The sequence below is a fragment of the Patiria miniata genome, unplaced genomic scaffold, assembly GCF_015706575.1.
Source record: "Patiria miniata isolate m_02_andy unplaced genomic scaffold, ASM1570657v1 HiC_scaffold_21, whole genome shotgun sequence".
Lineage (NCBI taxonomy): Eukaryota > Metazoa > Echinodermata > Asteroidea > Valvatida > Asterinidae > Patiria > Patiria miniata.
The window spans coordinates 8,009,113-8,029,230 of record NW_024037060.1 but is presented as its reverse complement, the minus strand read 5'-3'; the positions used below and the strand labels follow the sequence as shown (position 1 = coordinate 8,029,230).

The following is a 20,118-nucleotide window of genomic DNA, read 5'->3' as shown; positions in this document are numbered from 1 at the left end:
GCATTCTAGGATCTTAATTTCAAATCAAAAGTTGCTGAATCATGTTTTGAATTGGGCCTGAATTCAGCGTCCGAGACACGTTCTCTCTGAGCCGATTGCAGCTACCCGATGTCACGCATTGATCCGACGAATTATAGCAACCGCGTGTGCGTCGTGCCAATGCTTGCGCGCGCTTTGCCGAATTACAAAACGAACTTCTAATTTAAATTTCCTACGGTGCGTCTTAAGAAGCACCGTTGGAAAGGCCTTCTTTCGTTGACTACTTCAAAATGACAGCTTGCCAGAAAAAAGAATTTCACAGGGAGTTTAATCCCCTTGCTGTCTTTCAACTAAGTATGTTTTTCAACAATAATTACGCCAGTTACTTTTCGGATAGATGCAAATGATGGACTATAGCTTTAACAACTAACACCCTCATTATGTTAAAGAAAGAAGCATTTAGCCTTTGGTAGCGTTTGTTGTTTACTTTGTATTTTCAACAGTCCAGTGATATGTTTGGAAACAGTAATAGCAATTCTTTGTTTTTGTGGCGTTGACCTTCCAACCCGTGGTTCTCCAACCTGTGGTTGGAAAAACGTGCCAACCACTGGTTGGCAAAGAAAGGTCTACTGTTAGCTTACACAGACATTCAAGCATTGAAGATGTTTTATGTCAACGTCAATCTTGTGAATCATTATTCTCATACTACATTTCAATTCAGAAATGGGACGATTGTTTGAAATGCATACGCTAGGAAGAAAAAAACTACAGCAAGAAAATTGAAGAAATTGTAAAATGTGCAAAGGTTTTGTTTCAGAAACGAACTGTAGAGGGGTTTTAACCGAAAAAGTAGCCTATTAGTTCTTTCTTGCATATTTAAATTGGTGTTGTTTCTTTTCCTTGTTGTTTTTTAGCCGGGCAGAGTTAAAGAGAGCGCAGGACATCTTTACCAGAATGTTTGCCGACGCACACAGCAAGGTTCGTGTTCCTTGCAATTGCATAATGCAGAGATTAACATTTTTAGACATTTCATACCAAACTCAGATTTCTAACCACTGCTAACTTAACATTTTGATTCAGGAGTCCATTGAAGTAACCATTGAAGTTTCCAATGCCAAATTTTAACTCCTCAGGTTTTTAGCCTCTTCCTGGAGACCCTCGTCGAGTTTGTCATCGTCCACAAGTCCGACCTCTCTGATTGGCTGTTTGTCCTGATGACACGCCTCTTAATGAAGATGGGGGCCGACCTCTTGGGCTCGGTGCTGCACAAAGTTCAAAGGGCACTGGATGTGGTCAGGTACGTGTAGGAACCATTTCGCTGTGTCTACAGTCGCACATCTCAGCATACGCAGTACAGGAGTGACTCAGACTTTGACCCTACAAAATGAGGATTAACCTCCACATAGTGAGGATTAGCCCTCCTATGCAAACATACATTCTGTGCCAAGTAGTCCTTTCAGTCAAAATCAAACAAGTGACCGTTTTCCACAGTTAAGAATTCCCAGCCTACATAAAGCAGGATTATCTGGCTGGGACTGTTAAAGTAACTTGATACAGCTATGCTTTGACCCCGGATGAGTGATAAAACAGCTGTGATCACAATTTACCTACTTTGTCTGTTGACCCAGTTTGACTAGTCACAGTGCTTGAGTGACATACGATCTGATTGCTGGTGACTAGCCTTTGTTATACAAGTATAGCAGGGGAAGTGGAAGTGAATTTTGACTGTCTGTGACTGTTTAAATAGCAGGAGGGTTAACCTCCATAAGATTATTCACTGGTTGGTATTTCGAAGACAAATTGTTCATTGAATAGAGAGTTTGTCTTGTTTTATACAGGGAGGCATTTCCATATGACCAGCAATTCAAGATTCTCACCAGGTTCATCATGGATCAGACGCAGACGCCAAACAACAAGGTAAGTCTGCGCCCCAAATTGTAAGGCTATGGCTCACTTAAACACATGCGTCTATGTGAAGTTGCTGCAGCCGTATCCATAGGCACATGTGTGATTGCGAGCCGTAGCCAAGTAATTTGAATGCAGCCTCAGAGACATATACGCTACATAAGTCTTGGGTCATGGTTGAGAAAGAAAGAGGCAGTTTCCTCAACCCAGACAATTTATGCTGAAGCGGAACCTTCATGAATTGTCCAAAATCAAAGAAATCAAACTATATTTTGAAAAAGGGGATATTTTTTATGCTTTTCCAAGATTGGAGAAACAATACTTGTTGTAGATGTGACCGTAGAACCAAGCAACCATGTGAAAGAATATTAATATTCGTGACATGTCAATGAAGCTATTATGACTGTTTTTAAGAAACTGCACCAACAACACAGCTTGGATTCAGTGGTCCTAACACTGATATCTACATTGGCGATCAATTTTATTAGCATTTTTAAACTTTGTCGACATTTATAGTAGGAATTACTTTTAATCCAGTGTACATGTAACCCCCCCCCCCCCCCCATCCCTGCCTGTTCTGCCCAAAACTGCCTCCGCGCTGTTTATGGTTCATCAGGGATTAGTTACAGTGTTGTACAGGTTTTAATTGATTAAACATTTTTTTCACCAAGGTCAAGGTTTCTTTACTACGCTACATGGAGAGCCTGTCTGAATTGATGGATCCGTCCCAGTTTACTAATTCTAGCGAGACTCGTCTGGCTGTCTCTAGAATTATCAGCTGGACTAAAGAGGCCAAGAACCCTGAAGTCAGAAAGGTAAACAGTCCATCTCCACCACCTCCACCCCCTTCCACCCCTACCCCCCCCCCCCCCAAAAAAAAATGTGTTAGGGAATCGTACATTTCAATATCCTTCAAGCAAGTCATTGATTTCAATGCATGTTCTATATCATATTCGAACCAGTCAGCCAATCCTGGCGATCTTGGTGGTCGCGTGGTTAACACCTCTGCACCAGTAAGCAGGAGGGTGTTGGTTTGAGTCCCACCTGAGCAAGCCCGAGATGAAACCTTTCTGATTTTAATCGGAAATCTGACTAATTCTAATTTATTTCCAAAATTCTGATTTTTCTGACAGTTTTTTTCCCCGCAAAGTCTGATTTTTTTAAAAATTAAATTTCAACAAATTTGATGAAAACCCTCTCCGCGACATCTGTATTGCGAGCGCAATTTTAATCTGTTCCACCAGTCGACAGTGCACAGATTTGTATGGTAGATGTACATAATTAAGCCCAGATTTGGAGAGTTTCTGACTGAAAATAAGTTTAAGCATCGACATATGACATGATTGAAACTATGTATAGAGCGGCTGTTGCACGTGGAGTTTGACAACAATAAAATCCACATGTGCGATTTTCTGAGGTTTCAGATTTAGTTGTACAAAATGCAGTGCTTTAAAAATCACGATAATGATCGGTGAGACATTTAAGTGATACATTTAACTGGCAGTTGTTGGAAGAAAAGGACAATAAAGCCTGATTTTTTTCCCACGTTCGTTAGTAGTGGAGTTGTGTGGTTAAATCATGGACATGATTAGATGGTGTTATGAATGGTGCACTTGTTTTCAGTTTTTTTCATTGACTTTTTCAAGTAAGAAGTGAACTTCTTTGTTGACAAGTCCATTACTCAGGCTTTTTAATTTTATGAAAACACTGAACATTTTCTCATCGTAAAATTTTGTTTGGATCTAAAATATAACAGGGGGTAGTTTCCGGATATTGGACATGAAGTGTATTGTACATGTACATGTGTAACTGCAGTGCAGTCAAGATTTCAGACACAGATTTTTGTTGGGCCTATTTTCAATTTTTTTCCCCATAAGCCAGTTTCATTTCTGACAAGCTTGCTTTCACAGATAACTATGAAGTCCTTGGTTGGGAGAAGCAATTATTGCAAAGTGTCTTGCTCAAAGACACAAACACACACTACAACCCAGGCTGAAACGTCTGCTGGATTCCTTACAAGATCTTGCATTCAAACACTAGACTTAGCCACATCACTCAAATCAACTTCAATATTTTTTTTTTTGCATTGGAATATTGTGATTTCTATTCCGCAGGCATCCCAGTCTGTTCTGATTGCGCTGTTTGAGCTCAACACACCCGAGTTCAGCTCCATGCTGTCAGTGCTGCCCAAGACATTCCAGGTAAGCCCAGTTACGCCCAGTCACGCCCAGTCTCAACCCAGGTCGCCCATAATGTTTGTGCACTGTGTGACCTAGATTAGCCCAAAAACACAACCCATCACCCATGTTTTGAAGTGTGCATCCTAGCTCAAGTGCATGTGAATGAAACTGTAGCAGTTTTAGCATAGAGTGAATGAAAAAAAGAAAAATGTGGTTTGCTTTTATCCAGTGTGGATTTTTTCCTTTCTTTTGTTTTTGTTTGTTTTTGTTTTGTTTTGTTTTTGAGGTTTTTTTTTTTTTTACACTTTTATAAGAAACTGTCTTTGATTTTGATTTTCCCATCATTTTAAATAAATTGTTTCTTGTCATGGCGTGCAATTTATGTGATTGGTAGCACCTGAATCTATATTCCTTAGCCTAAAAAAAAATCAGTTTGTTTTGGTTTTATGTGAAGAAAAATGTAGTGTCTCTGTTAGAAAATCAAAGCTAGTAAAGTTCCTGGTTGATGTCATACCTACGCATCAATTACCAACTCAAGACTCTCCTTGGATAAGGAACTGAGCTGTATAGTCAAGAACAAAACTTTGTCTGCCTCAAAAAATCTGAATAGAGACATAAAACCATTGTGGTAAGTCGGTGAGAAAATTGAAAAAATTCTTAATTTTCAAAAAAGGTTCAAACTAAATACACAGCATTTCATAGCCATCTCTCTGCCAGTGTTATGGCTTCTGGTTGGCTGTCTTTGTGGTAGGTGAATTCTTTTCCTAACTCCCAGAGAATCCACTAGCTCGTATCCAATCCTTGGTCCAACCAGCATCTCTAGTAAACCTCAACATTCCTCGCACTTCAAAGAAGATTAAACTTCTCAGCATATTTAGAAACATTAGTACTTTCTAGCAATCTTGTACAGCACTACAGTTAGACACATGTCTCTACTACGTACCGTAGTCTATTATTGGCATGTTATTCCATACAGTTGTAGCGCAGTATTATCACATTACCCTTCTGTAGTGATGTTCCAAACTGTTGACATTATCACGATACATTCAAAGATATTCTCTCTGCTTTTAGTTTATTTCCTGAGTTCTGTTTTTAGGTAGATATCTTCTACAGTATTTTTGCATCACAAAATCGTTTCCTGTAAGCCCCATCGCGTGATGTATTTGAGCAAACTTAGCGGTGACTGCCCAGCCAAATTCCCGACAAAAGCCCATGCACACGGCCGGAACATGTATTGGTAGAATAGGGCTCGCTCTATGACGGCCATCTCTGTATGAGAACTGCACCTGCGTATTTGACGCAATCAAGCGCGCATTGCGCAGTGTTGAAAATGTTCCAAACATGCGCGCTTGTTGCTCGAAATGTGTTCGAAATACGACACAGCCGATGCGCATTATGCAAGTTCACGCTCAATATGCCGATGCACGTGGCTGGTCTGTAGGAAATGACGTCATCTGTAACGAGACCTATTGGGGGAGACGAAAGTGGACAAGGCTTATGGTCAAATCAATCAATGCAAGTTTCATTTAGTGAAAATACTTGTGTAAATATGGACCACTCCGGGCTTGTTATTAGTTCTATCACGATGGTCCCCTTCAGTGGCTCAAAGCATTGTGCTAGCTATTGTTCAGATAATCCGTCACGGGGCAGTTGCTTTGTACAATAGCGTACACAATGGTTCTCCATTGAAGGGGGCCTCGTGAGTGTACAATGATCATGTGTCTGGATTTGTCCATAGGTAATAATCCCCAGAATACATCGAGAGAACTTTGCAAGACAATCGTAGAAACATCCCTGGAACTAAGTTTTTTTTTTTTAATTGTCAAGAACATGCATGAAATGGAATTTAGTTTTTTTTGTGTTGTCAGTGTATTTGATTTGTTAAAAGATAAAAATCCCAGATGCTTCAGTTGAAAATTTGTTTGGAAAGTTTTTTCTCTTTCGTAATGCAAAGGTTTTATCACTTCAGTCTTAAGATAATTGAAAATGTCTTTAAAAGAGAAATATCTAAGTTAGTACTGAGAATCAAAAGTACTGACTGTACAAAAACAATTCAGATATGTATTCCAAATGCCTTTTTGGTTTTTCAAAATACAGATACAGTGTCCTGGAACGTTCCTTTTGTCAATTCTAGAAACTGAAATCCTTACATGATGATCTTACTTTACTAATCACATAAAAACACAGCTATTCAAAAAACTCCAGTGTTGGTCAAGTCAGGAAAAACTTCAAAAAAATTCTGGTGCAAAAATTGTACAACTGTTTCTTTTGTTGTCACATATTGAAAGAATAGATTTCCCTGTTGTTTTTGTGTGTGTGGTTTTTTTTATTACTACTGAAAATCAAAATATTCCCAAATAGAAGTCACCCTTGCTGCATCTGTTACACGTTGAGTTTCTTGCACTGTTCACCGCACATTTTCTTTGTGACGTTTGTTGCTTGCTTCACGTGCAGTTCACCACAGTTTTGTGTTGTTCTCTGATCCATCCTGTATCTTCTTAAGCTTTGTTATCTCGTATTTTCTCTCCTCTCTTCAAAATTGCCAGCAGGATCACACTTACGATACCCTGGCACAATCTTTGCAATGAATTCTATAAAAAAACAAAATGGAAGGTTAACAGTAATGGTTTTAAAGTTTCAATAACCTGCTCCTTTGTAGTGAATTGTTGGTGTAGCCACATGCAGCCTGTTATGAACATTCACAGTAATTGAGTAGTTCCGTCACAGACCTAGATGCACAATGAATCCCATAGACAGGTATGGTTGTATTTATTCTGAGTTGTACAGCGCGTCCCAAAATACCGGCAACTCTTTTTTTGTGAGGCTCTAGGGCGCGGATACACGTACCGCCATTATTTTTATACCATTTTAAAGCTTGGAATCTTAACTTTATCTCTGGCGAGTAATGCTTTGATATTTAAAAGAGTTTTAAAATTATTTGTGTTCAAATAAAAGCCTGTCGAAAAACAAACTGAACCGATTTCATCGATGATGCATTACATCAGATGCAAACTCGTGTCAACAAGCTGCTGAAATAGCACACAAAAAAGTTTATTTATATTCAAAACACTTTGAACTTGAAACAAAGAACAATATTGTGAATTGTCTAAGGTGTAGTTTACGTGGATCGAAAGGAAAAGGAAACACTGCAAGTAAAAAGGCAACGAGATCGTCACATCCTGAACATGATGAAGCATTTCCACATTAGAAAAAAAATGCGCATGATTGATTTTCCTTGAAATCGGTTGATTTCGTTTTTGATATGCCTTTATTTGACCACAAATAATTTCAAAACCCTTTGAAAATCAGACCAATGCTTACTAGGGATAAAGTTAAGATTCCAAGCTATAAAATGATATAAAAAAATAACGATGGTACGTGCTTCCGCGGCGACGCTAGAGCCCTGCAAAAAATTGTTGCGGTATTTTGGGGAGGCACTGTATAAATTAATGGTTTAAAAAGGAATTCAGTTTTCAAATCCTTTGGCAGATGATATATTTTTGACGTCACAGTGGTACAGGGTAATACTTAATGTCATTGATGACACAGCTTCTCTTTTCAAAAATATCAAAGATACTCTCAACAGCAATGGCAAGCATCTCTTTTTGATTTGGGGGCAGCTGTAGCGGTGACATACATTGAATTTTTTTTCTTAATAGCCATCAGTTATAGAGGGTTCTTGCTTATCGTCAAAATCAAAACTCTAAACCTCAATGTGGACTGTACTACTAACATGCATAAAATGACAGCATGTGAAAAGCTTTGGGTGTTAACACAAAATGACGACTGTGTGCTGGCACAGACACAAGTGTGGAGTCTTGACTGTTACCAACTATAGACCTAAACGGGGACAATGGAAAGGCGTTATTGAAGTGCTCCATGCTCGTATGCGGTTGGTACTTGTGCACTCGGCGTTCAGTAAGGCTGCAAAAGTTTTCCTCGTGCTAGTAGATTCGAGAACGAGTGGTACCACCTCAGGATTAGCTTGCGGTTGTAATAGCCAGACAGGCCTATGGACTGTTTGCATAAGTTCCGCCTAAACTGTAGCAAAGACAGGCAGACTATCGAGGAAGTTCCCTTTCTGTTCAAGCATGGAGTCCATAGCTCCATGCATCAGTATACGCGTCATTTTCCCCGCATTCGATTACTTCCCCCATGCTTACTCGTGCAAGCCAGACTGCATTCGATTGAACTCTCACATGACTTCTCTCGCTTACCCAAGTAACTGACCTGCTGAGCCGGTTACTTGGGTAAATATCCCACAATACTATGCGAAAACATAGCGGCTAAGTATAACACTGCGGCGGTGGGGGGTTCAAAAGTGTCTCAGTTTCCGTTCACTCTAGTAGTGCCAGACGACGGGAGGAAAGTTAAATTAATTTTAAACGTACCCCGCATTTCTTGTTCGCTTTGGAAGAGCACGTACAGTGGCCACCATGTGGCTTGCTTTCGACGGCTCAAATCCATTTGCAAAGGGGATGTAATCGCCACATGACCTCTTGACCTGGTCCGGTTGTTATGGCTCGACCTCGAGCTAACCCTAGATAGTTTGTGTATTGCTACAAATTGCGCATGTGCATCTATACCCAAGACGAAAGTACGGGTAAGCGCGCGTGAAGTAATCGAACGCGCTCTTGAAGAGTATACTCATTTGTTGGACAATACCTTCATGCACAAACGACGTCAGTCAAACATCAAACCATGTGTCTGGCTTGACAGAGAAATATCTTCATAAGAAAACCAGCAATGACGTGACTGTTAATGCAACTTTGGCTGCGCTTTAAATGGCTGCCACCCATCGGCCTGCCAAGTCACGCCACAAGAGGGCGCTGTTCTAACACACACAAAAAAGCAGGAACCCTCTATCCATCTTAGTTCCTTGGTGTATGTACTCGCATGCCTTCATGTCGTCCCTTTCTCTCGACCCCTTCCCCTGTTTTGTTTTTTTAGGACGGTGCCACCCGGCTTTTACATAACCACCTCCGCAACGCTACAGTCAATGAAAACGAGGTAACACAAAAGGAAAAGCATGGCGTGTGCAGTGGTGATGGTGGTGTAACAAGTTTGCCCGATTGATTTAATGGCTATACGCATGAGTAGCTACCTGTAGCCATTGAGAGTTACATTGACTCCCTAGCCTCCTGTATATTATTACCCTGGAGATACATTGACCTCCTAGCATCCTGTATTTATGCTCATGCAGACGTATATATCGTTCTCCCTTTCCTCGCCAGTTATACATACATACTAGTCCTCAAATTAACATTTTTGTACAATTCCCTGGTCGTCCCTATCCTGATTTCTTCACATTTTATCCTTTACATTCCTCAAATTAACATTTTTGTACAATTCCCTGGTCTTCCCTATCCTGATTTCCTCACATTTTATCCTCTACATTTTTATCCTTTACAAGCCGTTTCATTTTCCTGCCCCAATATATTGGATCCTTGTAAATCTACCATGGTGTACCTTCTATATCAGAATTTTCCCAAAATGCAAAACATTCCTTTCTTGTTGTTGTTGATTTCCTTTCATTTTCGCTTTTTTGACCTACATGCTCTTGTTCATATATTTTGTTACTGTCTAATATATATCAATTCATTGCAATTCATTGCTCATTTGAATTGATGTGTTGACCTAAGTAAATGTGCCTGTAACCAGCCATGTTACATTTTGTAATTTTAGTTGAAAAAGATTAGTTGTCGTGCAGTATTCCTCCAGAGGAAAGGCAATTAACGTCTAAAAATGTCGTATACTTTTGCTACACTTACGACGGCAACTGTTGAAATATGAAAATATACAACCAAAAAAGCCAAAAATATTGTTCTTACTTTTTTTCAAAATCTCTGAGCAATGTTTGTGTTTCTTGCAAAATGAAGCCATAATTTGTTGTCACTTCCTATTTTACACTATATCACTTTAATATTTCCTACATGTATGGTGACCCAAAAGATACCAGCATCAAACATATCAAACTCAACTTTCTGCTGAGTGTATCACTAAACATGTTGTAAACAGCAACTTGTCTGTGAGATTTCGCCTGATGAATTGTACGACAGTCACTGGATGGCTTATGTGATACTGTCGGAAATTCCACTTCTATCATCAATCTCGAGAATGTCTTGAGAATAGTTTACTCGGCAGGCCTTTCTAAATTATCTTCCAAATTTCTTTTACAAATTCTGACTGAAGTTCATCTTCTGTCCGTCATTGTTTCTTGCAGTGGCGTTTTGTCTATCATAAACAATCCTCTGAGACACATGTAGCTTACATAGTTTTTTTTTATCCAAACAAATACTATCAACCTTGCTAGTAAAACAAAAAATATTAATTTATGCACAATTTTTACACACTGCCATTTTCATAACGTACTTGTAGTTTTGTTATGAAAAGAATTAGGAATAGATAAAGCTTAGAAAACACTTTCCAAGAGTAAGTAGCCATGAAATGCTAGATTATTTTTATAAGGTGTTTTTTGTTTTTCTGCATCGGTAGTTATGAGTATCGTTGCTGTATTGTAACAGTTGTGATGTAGTTGCATGCATTGAATATTTGTGATGATTGTTAGTCCAGTAACAGTAGTTGTTATTCGTTATTTTGGAACACTGCAACATGAGCCAATTTTAGACAGTTCCAGAGCACAATTGGCGATTACTTGTTCAAAACCTGTCGCTTGTGTTGCTTTTTTACTGGTTTTCGGCAAAATGTTGCTCATCAGATGGTCTTGCAAAGTATTTTAGATTTTGGAGACTTTGGATTGATCCCTTGCCATACAGCCTGCATGGGTTTTATGGCGTCAAAATTGTGGAGTAGAAATTCCTAAACAAAGACATTGGCAGTACAGAAACAAAGTTGGCAGAGCACCGGTACTGAAATCTGGAAGTCAAAGGTTCAGATCTCATTTGATTCAATTTTCTCTCTTCAACCCGAAACGAAACTGTATGAAATTGGCACATGCACATCATAGATCAATCTAACAATACCGGTAGCTGTGATAGAAGCATAGTAGACTTGTTACAGTCGTCTCATCTCTAACCTTACCAATAGCATGGTATGTCCAGAGGTCTAGTAACACATGTTATCACCATTTGTAGTCGTTACCTACACATTTTACTAACACGTTCAAGTTTGCTGTTGTTTGAATGTTCGTTTGACTGTTGTGATGACATTCAGGTTTATTGTTTGTAACTGCACCAAGTAATCACATCATACACACAAGCACTTTGTTAAATTCCAATCCACACTAAAACAAAAGTCGTTTGTGATTTGATAATTTGAATCAAACTTTGTATGGAATACAACATTTCACTTGTTCATACAAATCTTTGATTTCAATTCATTACAAAATGATATTCAAATTGATTTGGAGCTTATTACCTTTGATAACAGCCTATAATTTAATAATTTTTTTCCATCTTGATATATCTTAGAGTATAGCCGTAGACCTCCAGCGTAAGGCGTCCCCTCGCTCACCCTACAAAGCCTCCCCACGCTCCACGGACTCCTCGCCCCGGGGCAGCTACGCCAGCAACGGGCCTCCGGAATTCGACGCCGAGAACATGAACTCGGAGGACATCTACGACTCACTGCGTCGAACGACCGCCGCCATCCAGAACTTCACGTACAGCAGCCGAGACGACTTGGACGCCTTCTTGAAGGAAGGGCACCGGGTGGACAGTGATGAGGTATCCGCTGATAGCGGCATCATCAGTTCCATGACGGATGTTAGGGTGGACAGCCCCCCGGGCAAGGTGAAAGGATATCAGGACTATTTGCCGGCGTCGTCAAACGGCGATGCTTACGCGCGCCAACAGCCGCCGCCGCCTCCACAACCATTCCTTGCCAACACCCCTGCCTCATATTCTTCCTCTTCCGTTACATCCAACTACTCCTGTCCCGTCATCCAACGGGACAATGTTAGTAGCTGCTTTGATTTCTTTTCTTTATTTTGGTTATGTTACTTCCGTTCGCAGTTGCTTTGTTTTTTGTCCAGCTGATTGTATCTTTTGTTTTGTAGATGTACATGTATAGTTAAAGCTTATTATGTGTATCGTTTTGGATCAATGTCAAATTTTGATTTTGATTATTTTTTTGGCAATGCTCATTCAAACGCAAGGTAACTCCAACCCTAACTCATTTCCCTCTGTAAGATGCTGCTTTATTTGCATGAAACAGTAATCCCTTAGTCGTATGTTTATATCTGTTCAGAAAACTCTGAATGTTAAGGCGCATTTGAAAACACTAAATACTCACTTCTCTGAAGCAAATTTGCTATGTAACTTTTCCTTTTTCGGCCAACATTTATCTCTGCCTTCACCAACTGCTGTGAAGGATTCCTCTTTCTGTATCACCAGCTCAACTTTAGGCCAAAAATAAAAAACTTGTTGTGTTGCCTTCATCCAACCGACCCAAAAATCTGGAAATCGCTGGGTTTTTTTTGTTTTTTGTTTTTCTTTTTCCAATTTAAAAAAGTTAAATAAATTTTAACCTTACAGTTTCATTGTTGTACCATAATTTTGCATTTTGTTGCAAAACGTACATACACAGTACATGACAGTGATGTAATGTATACATTGTATAGGCCTACGTGCACTGTACATTGTATCGCATGCAAGTACATGTATGTACACAGTATAATTGGCGTGTGCAGTACATGTAGCCCAAACGTTTTCGTGTACAGACCGACCCTCCTGATATGTTTTATGTGAGGGCAACACAACAATTTTTTTGTTTGGCCTTACGTCAAGTTTCCAGATTTAACATCCTTTCATACAACTGTTGCATGTTTCATCTCACATCATTCCTAACCCCCCTGTGGACCAAACACATCCAGATCCAGACATGCCTATATATGTCTCATTGTGCTGGCCAATCCTTCCATACAACTGTTGCATGTTTCATCTCACGTCATCCCTAACCCCCTGTGGACCAAGCACATCCAGATCCAGACATGCCTATATATGTCTCATTGTGCTGGCCAATCCTTCCATACAACTGTTGCATGTTTCATCTCACGTCATCCCTAACCTCCCCCCTGTGGACCAAGCACATCCAGATCCAGACATGCCTATATATATGTCTCATTGTGCTGGCCAATCCTTCCATACAACTGTTGCATGTTTCATCTCACGTCATCCCTAACCTCCCCCCTGTGGACCAAGCACATCCAGATCCAGACATGCCTATATATATATCTCATTGTGCTGGCCAATCCTTCCATACAACTGTTGCATGTTTCATCTCACGTCATCCCTAACCTCCCCCCTGTGGACCAAGCACATCCAGATCCAGACATGCCTATATATGTCGTATTGGGCTGGCCAATCAAGTAATGGACTGTAGATCTAGGCTGGCTCTCTGTACTAGTATCTGCCTTGCCACACAGGTTGTCCGCTCTAACAACTGCCTAGATTAGAAGCCTAGTAGCTTTAGCTTTTTAGAAATGGTAAAGCCAAGATTTACTGCCCTCAAACCAGACACAAGTTCAGCATTTCACTGGTTTCCACATAAATCATCTATGGTCATGCAGAACTAAACCACCCACATGTAGTACAATCATTTTCATGCAGAATAACATAGATGGTCATAAATTTGGGTTTGGCAAGTTTCAATTTGAAGTATTTGCTTTCCTCTAAAGATAGGTTCATACTTGAGACATATTTGAATGTGAAGTGAAATTTGCTGGCGTCAAAGTGTTCTCAAAGTTGTGAACTCACAAGCGCCAAAAACATCACAACGTTGCATTCAGGTCTGCCTTCACTAGTACGGCAGATAGGTGCGGGGATTGTGCCTTTGTTTGATGATACAAGCATGGCATTTGTCACACAGTCAGAGTACACTGTATGTCTTAAGAAAGATATTTGGCTAAAGGGCCATCACAGATTTGTCCTTTGAAAAAATATAGGTAGAATAACAAGCAATTGAGGCCATTTTTGAAAATGGCCACAATGGCTTGTTATTCTATCTGTATTTTTGCAGAGGACAAACCTGCGATGGCCCTATAGCCAAATATCTTTCTTAGGACATACACTGACTGTACACCAAATGCCATGCTTGTATTATCAAAGGCACAATTCCCCCAAATATTTCCCCTTTCAGCCCCACTAGACACCAAATACGAGCCGACTCTACATTGAAGTTTCCAGGCTCAACTCAAACTTATTTCTTCATTGCATTGAAAAATCGATTTGGGTCTGGTTTTGGGCGAAATATCCCATTCATTATTATAATTGCAATAAAGACTTGTGAACGTACATGTATCCATTAACTGAACAAACCAGTATCCAACATGGAGGAACTGTTATTACATGTATTTTATAGTCCTAAAACTAGCCAAAGTTCATGAAATCTAACTTGGTGACGTTTCATTACTTTTCATCAATTCTAAAAACAACTAACGCAACTTAACTCATTTATATTTCTCTACATTGCATTTAGCATTTTTTAGTATTTTTTTCTGGTTTTCCAAACGTACTTTCCGAGTAAAATAAATTGGACTACTTATATTTTGAGAACTAAGAGATTTAAAAAGCCACCTTTGTGTGTGTGGAACTATCATGTCTACATATTTTATTAAGTAATACATTTTTGACTCAGTTGAAGAGGCCTTATTTTAACTTATTAAGAATTTTGATTCTTCTATTGAACGTATTTTGAATGATTATCTTTTGAGCAGGGTATATCAGATACCAGACTGACAGTTACTGATGGTTCTTGTGAGGATCTGTTGAGTGAAGGTGAGATCTAGACTGGTGCCTTGTCATCACTCAATATCAAATACATTTAAAAAGCTACAAAAACTTCAGAAGTACTTTTCACTAAAATCTCTCAACTTGGTATTCAGTTTAACTTTTGAATGGTGTTTGCCATACATTAGATTTCATCATAAGCCAATCACAAGTCACGCCTCGAGTAACAAGGGGAAAACGATGGCATAAGCCAATCACAAGTAGCGTCTCAAGTAACAAGGGAAATCAATGAAATCATAAGCCAATCACAAGTCTCGTCTCAAGTAACAAGAAAAACTAATAGCATCATTAGCCAATCACAAGTCACGTCTTGAGTAACAAGGGGAAAACGATGGCATAAGCCAATCACAAGTAGCGTCTCAAGTAACAAGGGAAAGCAATGAAATCATAAACCAATAACAATTTGCGTCTCGAGTAACAAGGGGAAAACGATGGCATAAGCCAATCACAAGTAGCGTCTCAAGTAACAAGGGAAAGCGATGAAATCTTAAGCCAATCACAAGTCTCGTCTCAAGTAACAAGGGAAACCAATAGCATCATAAGCCAATCACAAGTCACGTCTCAAGTAACAAGGGAAACCAATGGCATCATAAGCCAATCACAAGTCACGTCTCAAGTAACAAGGGGAAAACGATGGCAAAGGAATACCTTGGTCACAGTTCATTTGAATAACTTGTGAGTTGACGTGAGATTGAATGACTGGTGATTGGCTGGTGAGAACTTGACCACAAATCAGAGATTCTTCAACAGTTCAAAAGTCAGCCGTATGCTCCTTTATATTTACTTTATGACCATGCTCAGGCTATTCTAATTGTACCTGCTAGATTCTCCTGAAATGTCGTTTTTTTGTTTCTCGTACTTTTGTAGGTGATCATGTAGACATCCTAGTGCCTCTCTTAACTGAGTTGTCAAACCACAATCAAAGGTAGGTTCGAAAAAAAAACTTTTTAACAGTTAAAAACAGTTTTTCAAAACTCTACTTTTTTGTTGGCACGGCACATTGAAGTATTACAGTGAGACATGTAGCCGGGAAAGGAGACACAAATTGCACGGTTCTGAAGCCCTTTGTCCTGTTTTGTTCTTTTTCTGTTAGGTTTGAGGAGAGACGGACCGCCATGATGCAGCTGATTAAGCTGACGAGGTCTGAGAGTGTCACCATGTGGGACAATCACTTCAAGACGGTCTTACTGCTGATGCTGGAGACTCTAGGGGATGTGGAGGTGAGTTGGCCAGCGTTGTAGTCTGGTCACAAACCAATCACAAGTCAGTCACAAGACAGTCAAAAGGCAATCGGGGGCAGTCAAAAGTCAATCGCAAGTCAGTCACAAGTCAATCACAAGTCAAATGAGAGGTCAATCACAAGATAGTCACAAGTCCATCACACGTCAAGCACAATTCCATCACATGTCAAGCACAATTCCGTCACACGTCATTTATCTCCGGTTTCAGTAGCATGAAATGACTGAGAACATTTCTACTCCCCCTGGATGGGATGCTAGTTCATTGCAGGTTACTCCCCAGCTAATGCCGGTACCCATGTATACTCCTGGGTGGAGACAGGCAAGTTGGGGTGAAGTGGCTTGCCCAAGGACACAATATATGACCAGCAGCTGGATTCGAACCCCTGACCCTCTGATCATGAGTCATGAACCCTAACCACGAGGCCACACTCTCAAAAAAAAGAAGTCAATTTCAAGTCAATCAAACTATTTTTCCCCTGTACAAGAGGGGATTAAGCTGTGAAAACAGTTCACACAGAAAATGTCCATTATGTGATTGAGGGTTTGCGTAAGACACACTTTTATTCCCGCTTGTCAATCCATCAGGCTTCCATTCGAGCGATGGCCCTGCGAGTCCTGAGGGAGATCCTACGCAACCAGCCGGATAGATTCAAAGATTACGCTGAGCTGACGATTCTCAAGATACTGGAGGCTCATAAAGATCCACAATCTGAGGTAAGACAAACATTCTGGATCCTCCACTGCACTCCGTGGGACTGGTATTACCAGCTGACTTGCTAACATCTGACACTCGAAGAGAAAGGGTTGAATCTACCTAAGTTGGTTAATTTTGATTCACCATGTGTTTGCCCCGTAGGTCGTACGAGCTGCAGAGGAGACATCAGCAACCTTGGCTCATTCCATTGCTCCCGATCAGTGCGTCCGAGTTCTGTGTCCCATCATACAGACGGCAGAGTACCCCATCAACCAAGCCGCTATCAAGATGTTGACTAAGGTAAGCTTAGCACTACACACGGGTGGCTAGTGATTAAAGCGCTCGCCTCTCACCACTGTGGCCCGGGATCGCTTCCCGGCTCGGACGATAAGTGAGTAGAGTTGGGCATTGATTCTCTCCTGTGCCATGGGTTTTTTTTCTCCGGGCTCTCTGGTTTTCCTCCCTCCGCAAAAATGGACACTTTCTATCTGGCTGGGCTCCGTGATCAGATATTGGTTCGTATGGCAGCTGCCTACGACACTTTTACATGCCTGCTGCTCGACCACGTTATAGCCACGTCCTTCGCAATTCAGCTTCTCAGCTGCGAGTAAGGATGATTAGCCCCCCATATTATTATTATTATTACACATCAAACATCTCCTCAATTCATCCAGTCAGGGCGGAAGCCGAGGTGGGTTAATTTGAGACATGGTTATAACGGTGCATTTCTCGTCTCTTGGTTCCCCAGGTGCTCGAGTTGATGCCAGGGCTGGAACTGGAAGAAATTGTCGCCGAGGTTGTCCCAGTATTACTCAAGGTTCGTTGCTTGCATTTTCACTTTTCAAATCAAATTATTTTGTTTAAAAAAATCCAGTTATATTGTGAGCTGCTTGCAGGATTTCATTCATGGTTTATTAAAGTTTGAATAAGAAATGACAAGCTGCGGCAAACTGTTTACCAGCTTGATTGACCTGAAAAGCACAAATCATTAGAGGACCTGCTGTGTCAGTCTAGTAGATTCTTCCTCATTTCTTAAAGATTGGTAAGTGCTTGACCTATGACTTTATTATCCCCACAGTCTTACGACCATCACGAGAGTAGCGTACGGAAGGCTAGCGTCTTCTGTTTGGTGGCTATCCATAGTGTGATAGGAGAGAGACTGAAGGACCATCTGGGCAGCCTGTCAGGAAGCAAGGTAGGGCAAAACAGGTCAAGTCTGCCCTGAACTGACTAGATTCTTTGTGCTTAGTATCCAATTTAGAGCTTGTATCGAATTAAGAGCTTGATGCATGACGAGTTGTCTCACAGGCTTGATGTGTTGTTTCACAAGTGTTTATTTGCTTTGTTACAGACCAAACTTCTCAATCTGTACATAAAGAGAGCTCAGTCGGAGAAGCAGACCACTGTGCCATCACCTAGCTCACCCTCGGCGCTCTCAAGTGGAAGCAGATAGCTCTCCCAAGAAGACACAGACCACTGTGCCATCACCTAGCTCACCCTCAGCTCTCTCAAGTGGAAGCAGATAGCTCTCCCAAGCAGACACAGACCACTGTGCCATCACCTAGCTCACCCTCGGCTCTCTCAAGTGGAAGCAGATAGCTCCCCAAGCAGACAAAGACCACTGTGCCATCACCTAGCTCACCCTCAGCTCTCTCAAGTGGAAGCAGAGAACTCCCCGAGCAGACACAGACCACTGTGCCATCACCTAGCTCACCCTCAGCTCTCTCAAGTGGAAGCAGATAGCTCTCCCAAGCAGACACAGACCACTGTGCCATCACCTAGCTCACCCTCGGCTCTCTCAAGTGGAAGCAGATACCTCTCCCAAGCAGGCACAGACCACTGTGCCATCACCTAGCTCACCCTCAGCTCTCTCAAGTGGAAGCAGATAGCTCTCCCAAGCAGACACAGACCACTGTGCCATCACCTAGCTCATTCTCGGCTCTCTCAAGTGGAAGCAGATAGCTCTCCCAAGCAGACACAGACCACTGTGCCATCACCTAGCTCACCCTCAGCTCTCTCAAGTGGAAGCAGATAGCTCTCCCAAGCAGACACAGACCACTGTGCCATCACCTAGCTCACCCTCGGCTCTCTCAAGTGGAAGCAGATAGCTCCCCAAGCAGACAAAGACCACTGTGCCATCACCTAGCTCACCCTCAGCTCTCTCAAGTGGAAGCAGAGAACTCCCCGAGCAGACACAGACCACTGTGCCATCACCTAGCTCACCCTCAGCTCTCTCAAGTGGAAGCAGATAGCTCTCCCAAGCAGACACAGACCACTGTGCCATCACCTAGCTCACCCTCGGCTCTCTCAAGTGGAAGCAGATACCTCTCCCAAGCAGGCACAGACCACTGTGCCATCACCTAGCTCACCCTCAGCTCTCTCAAGTGGAAGCAGATAGCTCTCCCAAGCAGACACAGACCACTGTGCCATCACCTAGCTCATTCTCGGCTCTCTCAAGTGGAAGCAGATAGCTCTCCCAAGCAGACACAGACAACTGTGCCATCACCTAGCTCACCCTCAGCTCTCTCAAGTGGAAGCAGATAGCTCTCCCAAGCAGACACAGACCACTGTGCCATCACCTAGCTCACCCTCAGCTCTCTCAAGTGGAAGCAGATAACTCTCCCAAGCAGACACAGACCACTGTGCCATCACCTAGCTCATTCTCGGCTCTCTCAAGTGGAAGCAGATGGCTCTCCCAAGCAGACACAGACCACTGTGCCATCACCTAGCTCACCCTCAGCTCTCTCAAGTGGAAGCAGATAGCTCTCCCAAGCAGACAGGAATCACTGGGCCATCACCTAGCTCACCCTCAGTTCTCTCAAGTGAAAGCAGATAGCTCAACCTCAGCTCTCTCAAGTGGAACCTGATAACAGCTCAAGACCGAAAACCTTGCCAAGCAATAGCAGGAAGCTTTCCTGTTCCTATACTCAACTTTGTACATGTACCACAAAATTCTGATAATCTTTGCACCTGTATACTGCAATTCCTTTGTAAGGAGCAAATTCAGTCAATTCCCGAAGTCTCTGAATTTCTCTTTGACCTGAAATTGATTGAAAGTGTTTATAAAAAAAACCAAGTATACTTAACTGAACTAAACTGCCTGTGCTCCATAAAGTATCTGTGGCATATGGCATTGAAAACAAGTCAAATTTGCACATCTAATGAAAAAAACCCCAATTTTTAATATGCAGATCTTCTAAGTAACCTGATCGACTTGCTACATTATGTATTCAGGAATGTGGAGATTTAACCAAGATCTTTGATATAATAATCCTTATTCCATCCATATTTTTGGAATGCATGTTGCAATGAAATTGAATCCTCTCCACTATCTTTGTGATGTTTAAAACGTTGATGTCATGTTATGCACC

At 41.3% G+C, this 20,118-nt stretch overlaps 1 protein-coding gene across 9 annotated transcripts in view; it reads left to right on the top strand.

Moving 5' to 3' along the window:
• LOC119729812 (CLIP-associating protein 1-B-like) overlaps positions 1-19,819 on the top strand; it is an 84,667-nt gene extending 64,848 nt beyond the window's left edge. For 6 of the 9 annotated variants that reach the window (XM_038202600.1, XM_038202597.1, XM_038202603.1 and 3 more), the window contains 15 exons: positions 894-957; positions 1,113-1,276; positions 1,818-1,896; positions 2,556-2,699; positions 3,999-4,085; positions 9,015-9,074; positions 11,495-11,980; positions 14,740-14,800; positions 15,680-15,737; positions 15,906-16,032; positions 16,639-16,767; positions 16,910-17,047; positions 17,496-17,564; positions 17,826-17,942; positions 18,099-19,819. In XM_038202600.1, the coding sequence (XP_038058528.1) occupies positions 894-957; positions 1,113-1,276; positions 1,818-1,896; positions 2,556-2,699; positions 3,999-4,085; positions 9,015-9,074; positions 11,495-11,980; positions 14,740-14,800; positions 15,680-15,737; positions 15,906-16,032; positions 16,639-16,767; positions 16,910-17,047; positions 17,496-17,564; positions 17,826-17,942; positions 18,099-18,200 (1,885 nt within the window). In that variant the 3' untranslated portion in view covers positions 18,201-19,819. The remainder of the gene's footprint in view (positions 1-893; positions 958-1,112; positions 1,277-1,817; positions 1,897-2,555; positions 2,700-3,998; positions 4,086-9,014; positions 9,075-11,494; positions 11,981-14,739; positions 14,801-15,679; positions 15,738-15,905; positions 16,033-16,638; positions 16,768-16,909; positions 17,048-17,495; positions 17,565-17,825; positions 17,943-18,098) is intronic. The other 3 variants (XM_038202604.1, XM_038202602.1, XM_038202599.1) reach the window with 3 other exon arrangements.
• Positions 19,820-20,118: the final 299 nt, after the last annotated feature.